Below are 14,756 nucleotides of genomic sequence, written 5' to 3'. Positions count from 1 at the left end.
GAGGAAAGTACCACAGGCCCAAGCTTTGCCCAGACTTGGCCCAACTTTGTAGAACCTTGGGCCAGGCTTGTAAGCCAGTCTTGGCCCAGCTTTGGTAGAAGCCTGGAATGATAATCTCGGGCCAAGCCTGGTTGCCAGGCCTGGCCCATGCTTGGTTACCAGACCTGGCCCGTGCTTAGTTGCCAGACCTGGCCCAGGCTTCCAGGAAACGAATAAATTTAATTAAAAAAAATTTATTATTATTAACCTCGTAGAATTCATGACCATTAACGTTTTAATTATTTAAGGGAGGTAAATGATGTGAAAAAAACTCGGTGGAAATTCTGCTGGACTCTGGGCGCGAACTGCCGTCCTTCTGATTACTGGGTCCGAACGGTAGCTACTGGACGACCCTACTAACGTTGAACTGGTACATTTATATGATCTACTTGTATAAACCATGGGTATATCCAAACTTGGGTAATCCTACCTTGGCCCAAGCCCGGGAAATCATTGTAACGGCCAAGGCTAGATTACCCAGTCCTGGCCCAAGCCTGGCTTGCCATTGGATGGCCAAGGCTAGCTTACCCAGTCTTGGCCTAAGTCTGGGTTGCCATTGGACGGCCAAGGCTAGGTTACCCAGTCTTGGCCCAAGTCTGGGTTGCCATTGGATGGCCAAGGCTAGGTTACCCAGTCTTGGCCCAAGTCTGGGTTGCCATTGGACGGCCAAGGCTAGGTTACCCAGTCTTGGCCCAAGCCCGGGTAATCATTGTAACGGCCAAGGCTAGGTTACCCAGTCTTGGCCCAAGTCTGGGTTGCCATTGGACGGCCAAGGCTAGGTTACCCAGTCTTGGCCCAAGTCTGGTTTGCCATTGGACGGCCAAGGCTAGGTTACCCAGTCCTGGCCCAAGCCTGGGCCAATATAGGTGTGCCAAAGCTAGGTTCCCCAGTGCTGGGCCAAGTAGGGGCCCGTTGTTCAACTCTGGCAGCTCCTGTATGGGCATTAAACTAAAATCATAACTCATGAAATTACCAATTTTTTACGAACCAAAATACAAAAAAATCATTCAATTTACTTTCAAAACGTTAAAAAAGTTCAATTTACGTTCAAAACGTTAAGAACGTTTAACTTACGTCTAATATTTCGACCCGGGTATTTAAGCTTCGACATTTCGAAAATCTATTACGTGTTATTTTTTATAGATACAAAAAATTCTTCTTCTTGTTCATGTGATTTTTTTTTCCTACAAGTTTTGTTTGAGTTTTTTACAAATTTTTTATTGTTTATGAAATATTTGCAAAAAATCTGTATCTGGGGCGTTTTTATTTTTTGTCTCATCAACCCCTGAGATGATGACTTTTTTATTAGAGGGAATGTTTGTGGGTGACATAGACGTTCAACCCAATGCGCACCAACTTCCGAGAAATGTCTCCTATTCGGAGTTTCGACTGGACTGTAATTTTCATCAAAATTTTATAAAGAAATTCTCTCCGTATATAGATTTTTTTTTTTTAAATATTTGGTACAAAAAACCTAATGCATTTCTCCTAATAAAAATGTACAATTATCTAATCTAATATTGTGGTCTTGGAAGCCTACAAATTGCATTATGAACAGGCATAGCAATTCCACCAGCGATTGCTATTCCAAGAGAATCAGCCATCGATACGATTCCCAATGAATCTTTTAAATCTTTATCAGGAATCTAAAGTAAAACATAAATATTTAAAATAAATATATCTATAAAAAAAATAAAACTCATTATTATTTTAAGTAAGACGATGTATAATTACCGTTTCTCCCATGTTATAAAAGGTATTGACATATGATGCGCCACCGAGAAGACCTTCCCAAAATGTGATAACGAAAACAATCCAAATACTTGGAATATAAAAAAATATTGACTCAGTTGTGAATATTACGATATTAATAAACTGAAACATAAACAATATTATTATTATCATTATTATTATTATTATTTCTTTTTTAGTAAATGCTCAGGGGGTTATCCCCGGTAGTCCGACTCTACCGAGGGCCTCACCTGAGCGCCAAATCGTTACTGCTGCGATGCTTCATCAACAAGATTATTATTACTATTATTATTATTATTATTATTATTATTATTATTTTCAGAATGAGAACCCTATCAAAAAAATCCATATGGGAATCCAGGTACCTACTATTTTCTATGTGGGTTTCCTACATAAGAATCCAGGTACACACAGTTTCCTATGTGGATTTCTCATATGAGAATCCGGATACACGTGGTTTCCTATACAGGGTTTCCCATATAAATCCATACACTCCTATCTTAATGTCTACGTATTTTTATATGATTCCATACTTTCCTATATGGATTCCTATGGGTTCCCATACAATCCCACACGGATTTTTTTGATAGGGAATTGAAAACTTATTTTAAAAATGGATTTATTTACTTGAAAGAGAGCCATAAGCCAAATCTTGTTGAAAGTAAAAAATGTTGCGGATGACCGTGAAATAAAAACTCCAATTTGATAATCAACTTGGTACCATCTGTATTGTTCCGCATGATTTAACCAGATACCGTCAAATTGTATAAGTTCGTGCTGTAATTATAAATAATCAAAATTAGATCACTTATTTTATTTGAATGTAAACATTAATGATAATTAATGAAGTTTTTCTGCTTACCAATCCTTGGTTTATATAGTACTCAAACAAATAAACGAGAAACAATGGAATTAAATAAGGCATTAAACCAGGTACTAGTGATATTTTTTCTTTTATTGTTTTTTTCGGTACTTTGATAATATCATCTTGGCTGCTGATTCCGTATTTCAGAACTGATTTTTCATTTGGTCGAGTCATTATCAACCAGAAGGCAATAGCTTCTGTGACAGGTACTACCAACATTACAAGTAATGTTGTTTCTGTACTCATTATTAGCCTGAAACCGGCGTAAGAAAATGCACCAGCTACTCCTGCACCTCCGGTTCCTGATGACCATGCTGCTATACTAGTTCTATAAATCGAAAACGAGGTATTGTAAATTATTTTTAATTCTTTAAACACTTTTTTTAACCGTACCTGCACCGAAAGTTTAAATTCCGGCTCTATTTAGCAGGAAGAAAGTCGTGTTTTTTTTTCTCATGAGAAAGAAATTAACGCATGCGCCATTCTTCCGCAGAGTCGAAAATTTAAACAACGTAATTATTAATCTTACTCCTACTTTCTTATTTTTGAAAACTTGAAAAGTTTACAGTGAAAATTAAGCTCAGTCTATTTTTGGGTATGAAAAATTTTGAATCATTTTATCTGTTTCTACACAAAAGCGGGAATTTTATTTGTTGTATTTATTAAAATTTTGATGACAAAACTTTTTGAGCTAAGTGAAGTATTTTTTTACAAATTTCATATTAAACTATAGAAACTGTTCAAATTCATTACTTCCGATACTTATTAAATTTTTTTTTCATTTATTCGCCAAAAAGTAAAATAGTTTCAATAAAAAATTTTACAATATTTTAAGTAGAAAACTTTTCACACCCGAAAATATATGGAATCATACTTATGCACAATAGCAATTTTTTTTTTTTAATTACTATTAATTATTTTCCCGTGAAAAATGAATCATATATTCCATAAATGAATCATATATTCCATATATGGATCATATACTCCATATATGAATCATATACAGAGTACATGTGAATTATATACGGAGTATACATGAATCATATATGGAGTACATGTGAATCATGTATGGAACATATATACTGTAAAAAATTTTTTGGATCCGGTGTAGTATAAATGACTCGGTGTAAAAATATTGGTATAAAAATTACACCCAATTCGGTGTGAATTCAAAATTTTTACTCGGCCAAACGTGCAAATGTATAATTCATGATAATTTTCGTTAAGAAAAATAACCATAAAAATATTGAGATGTTCAGAAATACTATTTAACATCTATATAAAATTGACATACAGTCGGACCTCGTTGTAAGACTATTATTCTGTCTTTTCCAAAACCAGGTATCGCGATAGTTTGAGAGAGAAACTAAGAGTCTCATAACGAGGAGGACCTACTGTAGTTATTGATTAAGTAGTTAAAAGTGTTTAATATCATTTGTTGCTCATTAATCAAAATTATAACGAGTAACATGAAATGGTGTAAAAAAATGAGATTACACCGAAAAATATTTACACCATTGTTTCACGTGTAAAGTTTTCCGGGTTCATTTTTACACCGAAATTTTTTACAGTGTATGTGAATCATATACAGAGTATACATGAATCATATATCAAGTATATATGGATCAAATATGGAATGTATATGAATCATGTATGGAGTATTTAAAAATCACATATGGAGTACATGTGAATCATAAATAGAATATATGTGCAACACATACGGAATATACATGGATCGTATATAGAGTATATATTAATCATATGTGGGCAATTTTCATATATGCTCCATTCAGATTCAGATCATGTATGATTCATTTTTTCCGGTTCGCGAATATAAATAAAGTAAAAATACAAATATTTTTATACCTTCCATATTTATAACTATGGCTGAGTATAGTTATTTCTCCAAGGCCTGAAGAAAATGAAGTCAATATAACCCCCATGATAGTAATCCATGGTGATGTACCGAATGCAACAGCAAGAAACCCCAGTATCTGTGATATCACACACATCGCCACTCGCACACTGCAACGTTGAATAAAGGCGACCTTGCCGTAAATACACACACTCATATTATATTTGTTGTGTCGCAAGTTATTTCACTGAACCGCGAGAATTATCATAACTCATAATTATTATTAATCATGGTCAAGGTCCCAACTTATATTTACAGTTTTTCATTTATCATATGAATATTATTTTTATAAATCTGCACACAATTGATATAAATAATAAAATTAAATTTTTTAATTTGAATACTCACTTAACGTAAAACGGTAAAAACGGTACCGTAAGTTTTATAAGCAGACAGGGAAGTATATCAGCTAATAATATCGCACCTGTCGATATTTCATTGCATCCACGTGGGTTTTCGATCGTCATATTATTTTCAGTTACCGATGACTCCTAATAGTGAAGCGGCATTAATTTCATTTTTCAAATTATTATTAACTACAATTAGCTATTAATTACGGTAATGAAACTAATTGTAAAAATATACTTACAGGTGAGGAAAATTTTTCTTTTAAAATGTCATGAGCTGCACTCAACATTACAACGTATCCATAATTATTGCAAAGTCCAATCAGCCAAAATGCTAAAAAGTTTCTCCATCTAGCAGCTCGTGTTCCCCCTAATTCGTCCTTGACCGTGGATTTAGCTTTAATAAATAAAAAAAAAAATTTATCACACAAATGAGAATAAAAATCATTAATTAAATAATTTAAAAGTGCAATTAGTATGACCTATGTATTTATAAACAATGTTAATTTGCATTAGTTGTAAAATGATAGAAAAAATTATTGACTTTTTAGAATTTTAATCCATTGCGTTTTTTATAGTCGATAATCATTTAGATAAAATTAATTATTTTATTTAATTGACGTGGTGATTTACGTCACGTGTTATATCTTATCAGATATATATATATATTGGTAAGTAAATATTAACATGAAAGTATATATATAATACATATATACACAAATAAAAAGGGATTTCTTGGCGCAAGTAAAATTTTGCATCATGAAATGGAAAAAAATTTTCTTCGGACTAGAAAAATTTCGTGACGCAATAAAATTTTTTCTTGCCGCAAAAAAACTTTTCTTGGCTCAAGAAAATTTTTGTTTTTGATTCATGATGCAAAAAATTTCTTAGGGCAAGTAAATATTTTCTTACGACGAGTAAGAATTTTTCGCGCCAAGAAATTCTTATTTTTTTTGTAAAGATTCATTTTTTCAAATATTCCGCAATGGAAATTAAAATTTTGAGACACAAAAAATAAATTTATTAGTTTTTATCCGGGTTCGGAAACTGAAATCGCGTTTTCAACAGATTTTGACGTTTCCAGATCCAAAAAATCTTTCCTGATTATTTTTGGATGAACGCTTCCGTATAAACTAATTTTTACCGTTCGATATCTCGAAAATAGATTAACCGATTCAAACTTATTTTGCATCGATTGAAAGATTGAAAGAAAAATTTTTTTCTTTACATGTTTTGTCACATAATTCGTAAACTGAACCAATTGATCGTAAAATTAAATTAAATATCCAACTATCAATGAATACTTTCGATTACGCAACGAACATGCAATTAGTGGTTCAGTTTATCGAACTATTACGTGACAAAAATTAACTTTCGTTCAACTAAATTTTCAAGCTCAAAATTTAGAATTTCGAACAGCTCGAAAAGAAATATCTAATAATAGATTTTTGTCTCTTCGATCTGTAAGACAGCAGAAAATTCCAAGGCTGACGCGCAATCTTCTTGTTTGAATAAATTAAGTATCGTTTATAATTATTGTTTGTTAAATAATTATTATTCTTTATCAGTAAATAAATATTAAAATATGTAAGCTATTCAGGAAAACGTACACGGAAAAAAATGAACAACATAAATTGAGAATGACAAGTAATATAATGATAAAGTGATCAGTAAAAATTATCATTCTAAATAGTAATTCTTTAATTTATAATTAAAACGTGAATAATTACAGGATAAGTATGAAAATTTAGTGTCTATGTAAAAAAAAATTACTATTTGAACTTTTAAAATCGTAACTGATACTTAGAACATAGACGACACGTATTATAAAATTTACTATTTAAATGTTAAAATTCCCCATATTGACAACCGGGCTCCGGGTTATAATTTCAAATTGTAATTTTTACATTTAGAAAAATTTCTTAGTATTTAACAAGGGTTCGCTCTTTTCTCTCTATTACACTCAAGTCCACGAACGGTACTATCTTTGTTGCACTTGTACAGTAAATGGAAACTTTGGCCGAGTTTTTCTCTTCAACAAACGAATATTATGAAACAATTAAAGCGCACTTCGCTAGAGTAGACAGTAATGCATCAAAGTGCGGTCTGTGTTTTGGATTGAGAGATTTTGTTTCCGAAAAAAACCTAGCCGAAAATATCTGATAACCCCTGTTAAGAAATTATTTTTTAAGACATGATTTCTTAACTATTAAGAAACCATTTCTTAAATAGTAAGAAATATTTGTTAAATACAAAGAAATGATGTTAAAGGAATGATTTCTTGAATAGGGGAGAGGGGGGCAGAGTGGGCTCATTAAGGAAAATAATAATAATATCATTCCTTTTTTTTACAGGCTTACACGGAGAAAAATTTTGGCTCGAAACCTACCATTTTTTATTATGCTGTCGACCAAACTTGAAACAGGAAGGGAAGCATCCAAAAATTTATTATGCTCATACACTTATCGATAAGATTTAATAATAATTACTTCCATACATTATAATAGTTGTGATGCGGCATAATAATTTTTCATAAGAGGATAATAATTTTTTGGATGCTTTCCTTCCTGCTTCACGTTTGGTCGACAGCATAATAAAAATTTGTAGGTTTTAAGTCAACATTTTTCTCCGTGTACTTCTTTTTGGACCCTTGATACTTATTTTCACTTCATTATGCTGCCCCAGAGAGGAAAGTACGACGGGCCCAGGCTTGGCCCAAGTATGTAAAACCTTGGCCCAAGCTTGTAAGCCAGCCTTGGCCCAGCCTTGGTTGGACTCTGGAATGATAACATTGGGCCAGACCTGGTTGCTAGACCTGGCCCATGCTTGGTTGCCAGTCCTGGCCCTGACTTTTTCGCCAGACCTTGCCCATGCCTCGAGGAAACGAATAAATTTAATTAAACAAAAAATTTTATTATTATTAACATCGTAGATTTTATGATCATTAACGTTTAAACTATCTGAAGGAGATAAATGATGTGAAAAAAACTCGGTGAAAATTCTGCTGGGCTCCGGGCGCGAACTGCCGTCCTTCAGATTGCTGGGTCCGAACGATAGCTACTGGACGAACCTACTAACGTTGAACTGATACATTTATATGATCTACTTATTAAACCATAGGTATAGCCAAACTTGGGTAATTCTACCTTGGCCCAAGTCTGGGTTGCCATTGGACGGCCAAGGCAGAGGCATCCAGTCTTGGCCCAAGTCTGGGTAATCATTGTAACGGCCAAGCCTAGATTACCCAGTCTTGGCCCAAGCCTGGGTTTCCATTGAACGGCCAAGGCTAGGTTACCCAGTCTTGGCTCAAGCCCGGGTAATCATTGTAATGGCCAAGACTGAGTACCCAATCTTGAGCCAAGCATGGGCCAATATAGATGTGCCAAAGCTAGGTTCCCCAGTGCTGGGCCAAGTAGGGCCCTGTGGTTCAACTCTGGCGGCTCCTGCATGGGGCGTCCATTAAAATTGAAAAATCGAAAATTAGGGGCAAAGTGGGCCCTCCAAAAAATTTCGGATTTGATATTTTTTATCCTTTACACGTGTGATATTTGCAAATAACTATAAAACAATTGTATTTTAATAAAATAAAAGTTATTTTAATAGTCTGCTGCGATATAACTTAAAAATGTAATTTTATTGTCTTTAACTTTCTTAATAAATTATATTTAATGAACAGTTTTGGTGGTCTATTTTAGCCCTCATTATATAAGAAATTTCGATAAGCTTATTGTCCGTCCGAATTTATTGGCGTATAGAAAATTTTGAGGGGCCCACTTTGCCCCCAGGTGCCCATTTTGCCCCTTCCTCCCCTACTACTCTCTAAACATGAATAAGTGAAATAAGTGAATATTTAATAATTCTGAGTGCCAACCGAACCACTTTTTAAAATTAGTGGTTCGGTTTGCACTTGGAATTAGTGAATATTTACTTATTTTCACTAATTCATGTTTAGAGAGTAAGAAATCTATTTAAATGCTAAGAAATCATTCTATCAGTGTAGAAAACTTATTTTTTAAACAAATATTTATTGTTTTTCTAATGAATTATTATAAAGTACTCAATAAATAATTGAAATAAGTGACAAAATACATAATATGAGCGGTCAAGTTTAGCAACGAATTGAGATCAATTGAGGATAATCAGAGCTCCATCATAAATAATGATGATTGCTTTGAAAATAGACCGTAGTCATTAATAAATAAAAATCATATTTAGGCTCATAAATTTAAAACAAAAGGTCTTCAGGTGTTTTGAATAATAATTTATATCTTTGTAATAAATATTTTTAATTTTTATATAAATAACTATAAATTTTTTGCGCGAGCCCGAAGAATAGAATCATTTTTTTTCTAAATTAATTAATAAAGCCGTCTTATAACTTTTTTTGCATAAAATTATTTTTTCAAAAAATAATTATTAGTTTTTTTCCAATAATTAAAAATATTAATCTTTCTAACTCAATAAATTTAACAAAAAAAAATTTAATTAATTTTTTAGTAATTATATTTTTTATGAAATTATTATTTTATATTTAGTGGTAACATATAGCAACATAACTCTTATCTTATCATTTAGAAATAAATAAGTATAACCAATTAAGTATAAACAATGACACTGACAATATCCTTCACCTTTACTTAAAACATAACTTCTTTTTATGTATAAAAAAAACTTTTTTTAATTAATTTATATTTTTAAACTCAAAACTTATTTTACTTAGTGACCAATAAAAAAAAATAGTAGATCATTAAGGAAATGATTGATTCTAAAAAAAATAAAATGAATGATATCATAATAATAATGAAATGTCTATCAATGACACTGTCCAAATGTGAAATTTGTGTCATGAACAAGGATTAATATGGAAAATATGTAACCTGCGAATGTTATAAACAAAATTTATATTCTAGTCACATCAATGCTACACGCGATTAAAAGATAAACTCAACCAGCGTTTTGTTTTCGCCAGTTCATAACAGTAAGAATTAATGTTTAAATTTAAATATATGATACAAATATTTTATATCTTCTGAATTAAGTATATGCACAGTTATATAAATAATCGTAAATAACTCATAACTTAAATGTATAAATGATATTTTTGAGATGAAAAAAAATTATATTACTCGAAAAAATTCGGTAATTTTATCGGTTTGATTTAAAAAAAATATATATAGCTAATTCTTATTGCAAAATATCAGTAGACAATTAATAGAGCGAGAAAAAAAATTTCAATTGCAAGTAAACGTTAATTGAATAACGTAAGTTACCATTGCAGCTTAATATAAATTAAATAAAAATGTTTTTGTAACAACAAACAAATTTTCATAATTAACTGAATTTTTCATTAAATAAATAATTTATTTGAATTCGAAAATTATTTTTTTGAATTTTATCGTCATGTAACTTCACATTAATTAACATGATAATGAAGAAGATTAAAATTATTCATGACATTAAAAGTTCATCTCCAAATGTGTCGATTTGTTAATGTGCGGATACATGTTGTCATAAACAAAAATATAATAGTGCGATTTTTTTTGTATAAAAAAAAATATATATATACGGTATATATGATGTTTATTAAATGAAGTATAGAATAAATAAACTACATATTTATAAAAAAAATAAAATTGCATTAAATTGGGGTCATTGAAAACGATGGTATTTATCTATTAATATCCTTATCAACACAACAAATATTTAGCAGGTATTTGATTAAATGATAACGAAAAAATCTGGAAAAATAATTTTTCCATTAGTTTATCTATCAAATATGAATTTTTGCTAAAAAATTTTTAGATCTTGTTTGCTTCATTTTTGAGATCAATGTAAATCTCAACATATTTCAATATATTTTATTCTATTTATGTCTACATATATTTAAGTAAATCTAACTTCATTCAATAGATTCCTGTTTAAAAATACTCATTAAAAAGTATTGAAAAAGATGAGAATTGAATACTTTTGAATACTTCCTATTCCACAAGGTTTTCATCTGGACATAAAATTAACACTTTTCAATTATATTGAATCTAAAAATAATACAAGAATTTCTAAACTTCCAAAGAATTGAAAAAGATTCGAATAAATTGATATTTTTAATCTTTCTGAATCCTCGTCAATACCAAAATAGTTCTTTATTTCGGGTTAAGGGATTGGAATATTCAATACTTTTCAATGAGTATTTTTAATCATGGATCTTAAATTTTTGCGGGTGTACGTAGATCCAAGTCGATCCCCGTAGGCTTATGTAGATCCAGCCCATTTTCGCGGGAATATTTAAATTTTTTTACTTGAATAAAAAAAAAATATACGTAATATTCAGTATATTTATATCTTATTAATAAAAATTAATTACTGATATGTTAATAATATAAAATTAATCAGTAAAGTATTTTATCTGACCACGAACTATTTGTTTTTAAATATATTACAAATTATATCAAATGATAATAGCAATCGATAAGAACAACAAACTTTTCATGTTTACTCATTTTTCCTTCAAATAAAATAGTATTGATTCTGGATAAGTTTAATTATTATTTTTTAATCTCTGTTTAAATTAAATTTATAATTATTAATATACACAAAGAAAAAAAAAATACTTGACGGCTTGTAATCTTAAATAGATTTATTGTTAGCTGTAACTTGTGGTTTGTTATCAGTAGAAAAAACCAAAAAATGGGCTCGTCAAAAAAGTAATAAATTTTTATCTAATTGATTATTGTATCATTTAAAGCTGATTAAAAGATATGAAATTGATTTTTTATGTCAAGTTTAAAACTATCAAATTATTAAATATTTTTATTTTTTTTATTGTTTGACGTATATATATGTATACATGTGTGGGTGTGTTAACCAACACATTTGAACACGAGCACGTGTTTCCAAAGATTGCTATAGATAAAGAGAATAATAGCTTCTTAAAAAAATTTTAACAATTGCAAAACTGAATCCAGTTCTAATAAGTGTTTTATTAATTAATTATTATCAGATCAAAATCTTAAATCCTTCAAGAATATTTAGTTTTATGAATTTTTGATCGTTATTATTATTTCGTTTACTAGCATCTGTCTTGGACACTAGACTATTAGCGGATATTTTATATTTAATATTTATACACAAAAAAAAGTGTTATAGTACTCGGAGATAATTTTTTAATAAAATTCACCCTACAATTTAAAGTAACCCTGGGCCAAAAAACAAAATAAATACGGAAAGAATAAAAAAAGAGTCCGTTTGTTTTATTTTTTACTCTTTTTTATTTAAAAATTACTCGAAATAGGATGTTTTTACCCCATAATTGAACACTATCTAGAAACGGAAGAGTAATTATTCATCCGTCCCAGTTTTACTTACAATTAACGAGTAAAATTTATTAGATAACTCTCCCCGTGTACACTGAAAAAATTAAGAGTGGTTACGGATTTTATTTCAGTCTGAATTTACTCCGTTACTCACAGTTCCAGAGTTAAAAAAAAAATCACTCTGCATACAGACTAAATAGGGAATTTGTTTTTTCGGGGAAGTGATTTCGGAGTGATCTCGATTTTATTTAAATCTGCATTCACTCCGATTCGAAGTTTCAATATTAAAATAAACTCTTCTTCGGAGTGAATTTACTCGGAGGGTATTAAATAAATAAATATTCATTCGCTCCGCATTAACTTCGAATTTAATCCGCGTTCACTCCGCGACATTATCTAAATTCTTAAAATTTTTTAAACAAATTCTTAGTGTCAAGAATCTGTCACAATACCGAAAGAAAATAGATCTAATTTATTTTATTTTTAGGTCTACATGAACTAACACTTTCGATCTGAGATCTATCGAAATTCACTTAGATCTGATAAGTTGATATATAGCAATGTTTACATATATCTACATAGATCAAAATAAATCTAAATAGATCTACATAATAAAACACATTGATTTTCTACATACATCTACACCATTTTCCTCAGAATAATTTTCAATTTTTTCCCAACAAATATAGAGACAAAGTATAGCAAATTTAAATTTTCAACTTTACGTAATTAATACTTTATAAACAAATAGGTAATGTTAAAAAATTTTATGCTCCATAGAAAAAAAAAAAAAAACAATTAGTCTTGACTTCAAGTACTCAATTTTTTTTTTCTTTAAATTATTTTACTAAATTTATTAATATTACGCGAACATATTTTATGTAAAATGAATTTTTGAATAAAGAAACTAATTCATACAAATATATAACATTCAAAAATTTATCCTCTAGAATCATGGTCCTGAATCTGACAGACAGTTAGCAATTTTCGGATTTTTTTTTTCAACAGTTTAATTTAAAAAAAAAAAAAAAAAAATTTGCACATGTAGAAAATTAAAAAAACTATCGGTACAATTTTCTAAAATATTTTTTTTTTATAATTTATCATTTTGACAAAAATCCAAAGCAGTATCGTTTAGACTCAATTTCATAAAAAAAAGTTAACAATTTTTAATCGAATTATTTAAAAATTTATAAAATGTAAGATATAAATATAATATTTTTAGTGCATTAGTACAGATAAAGAATGAAGATAAAAAGCGTAATTAATAAGTATATTTAGCTAATAATGTTAGAAAAAATTTTTTTTTTAAAGTTGAATAATTATACTATACCTGTGACAACGTCCATTTTAAGTACTATCGTCCAAGTAATTATTGTATCAACTATGTAGTAATATTTAACAATTCAATTAATTATGTTTTAATGATAATTTAAAACGTGATAATTTATAATTATAAACACGGCCTTGTCTCGAACGCACATCCAGCCGTTTCAAATGAAACGCGGACACTGAGTGTCGTTATCGTTACTGGCTATTCAGAAACCGTCAATCTGTTTTTGTGTACACATACAAATGTACATATAAACATATATATATATGTATATCTAAAATTTAAAGAAAAACACGCGGCTTCTTGAACTTTAACTAACACTGTGTGCACGTTTACTTCAATTTACAAATCATACGAGCTGATAAAGATAATTAACAAGTGATTATAAATTAATATGCAAAAAGTAATTTTAGAATTAATGGTTATCAAATGAGGAACGTTGACATTTGAATTTAAATAAAATATATCAACGGTTTTTCGCGCTCAAGTGATTTAAATTATTTAGATGAAAAAAAATTAGTAATTAATTTTTTTTTTACTCTTGTAATTTTAGATATTCAGCTTGTAGATAAATAAATATATTAGCTGTGATGTATCACTTTTATAATAGTTGTTTAAACATCTAGTGCGATTGTGTATATAAGACACTTGTGACGATTTATACCTGAACCGGAGGCTTGGTAGGCGTGGTTGTTAACGACGTGCGTCATACGTAATTGTATACAAATATCTATAGATATTTTTCCCCTAATTGGCTACTGTTTCATAAGAGCCACGTGCCAGTTTTCGATTGTAGGTATATGCATTAGTTTTTGTAAGAAATATTAGAGAAATACATTACTGAGTACCTATAGTGAGCAGGTAATGAAGGGGGCTTGTAAATACGATGGAACATTTCGTAAGACAATGGCTTTAAATCGTTCGAAAAGAATAGAAAATAATTAAGAAAACAAATACTTTAATCCCTCGGACTTTCTCAGAACCATGTGTCTGGGATGTGTCTGGACATCTCTTTGTGTGTCCACCTGAGATTTTTTTTTCATTTTACCTTCTGATTACCGTCCAACATTATTTCTGAGGTTCTTCCAGTGTAGAATAATTAAAAATAGTGAAGGAAAAAAATTTTGAGTCCTAGAATGTTTCCAGAACGTGTACCTGGAAATCTCGATTTAATGTCGACTTAGAACTCCTTTTG

The 14,756-nt window shown here is 30.0% G+C and overlaps 1 protein-coding gene across 1 annotated transcript; it reads right to left on the bottom strand.

Moving 5' to 3' along the window:
* Positions 1 to 1,462: 1,462 nt before the first annotated feature.
* Positions 1,463 to 13,760, bottom strand: LOC130663411 (battenin). Its single transcript, XM_057462617.1, has 8 exons — positions 13,562 to 13,760; positions 5,161 to 5,315; positions 4,920 to 5,062; positions 4,523 to 4,681; positions 2,654 to 2,984; positions 2,419 to 2,568; positions 1,774 to 1,914; positions 1,463 to 1,685 (listed from the first exon to the last, which is right to left on the bottom strand). Exons 1-8 carry the CDS (start codon positions 13,575 to 13,577, stop codon positions 1,554 to 1,556), a joined length of 1,227 nt encoding a protein of 408 aa, XP_057318600.1. The 5' UTR covers positions 13,578 to 13,760; the 3' UTR covers positions 1,463 to 1,553.
* Between the last annotated feature and the right edge of the window lie 996 nt (positions 13,761 to 14,756).

Source organism: Microplitis mediator, chromosome 2 (genome assembly GCF_029852145.1).
Source record: "Microplitis mediator isolate UGA2020A chromosome 2, iyMicMedi2.1, whole genome shotgun sequence".
Classification (NCBI taxonomy): domain Eukaryota; kingdom Metazoa; phylum Arthropoda; class Insecta; order Hymenoptera; family Braconidae; genus Microplitis; species Microplitis mediator.
Note: the sequence above shows the minus strand (reverse complement) of the source record. Positions and strands in the feature narration are given on the sequence as shown.

Bases quoted from the DNA above. Each gene is read 5' to 3' on its own strand.
- LOC130663411 (XM_057462617.1), bottom strand. The intron at 2,569-2,653 runs GTAAGCAGAAAA...TTATAATTACAG, and splicing joins ACTATATAAACCAAGGATTG to CACGAACTTATACAATTTGA. The intron at 1,686-1,773 runs GTAATTATACAT...GTTTTACTTTAG, and splicing joins TTTATAACATGGGAGAAACG to ATTCCTGATAAAGATTTAAA.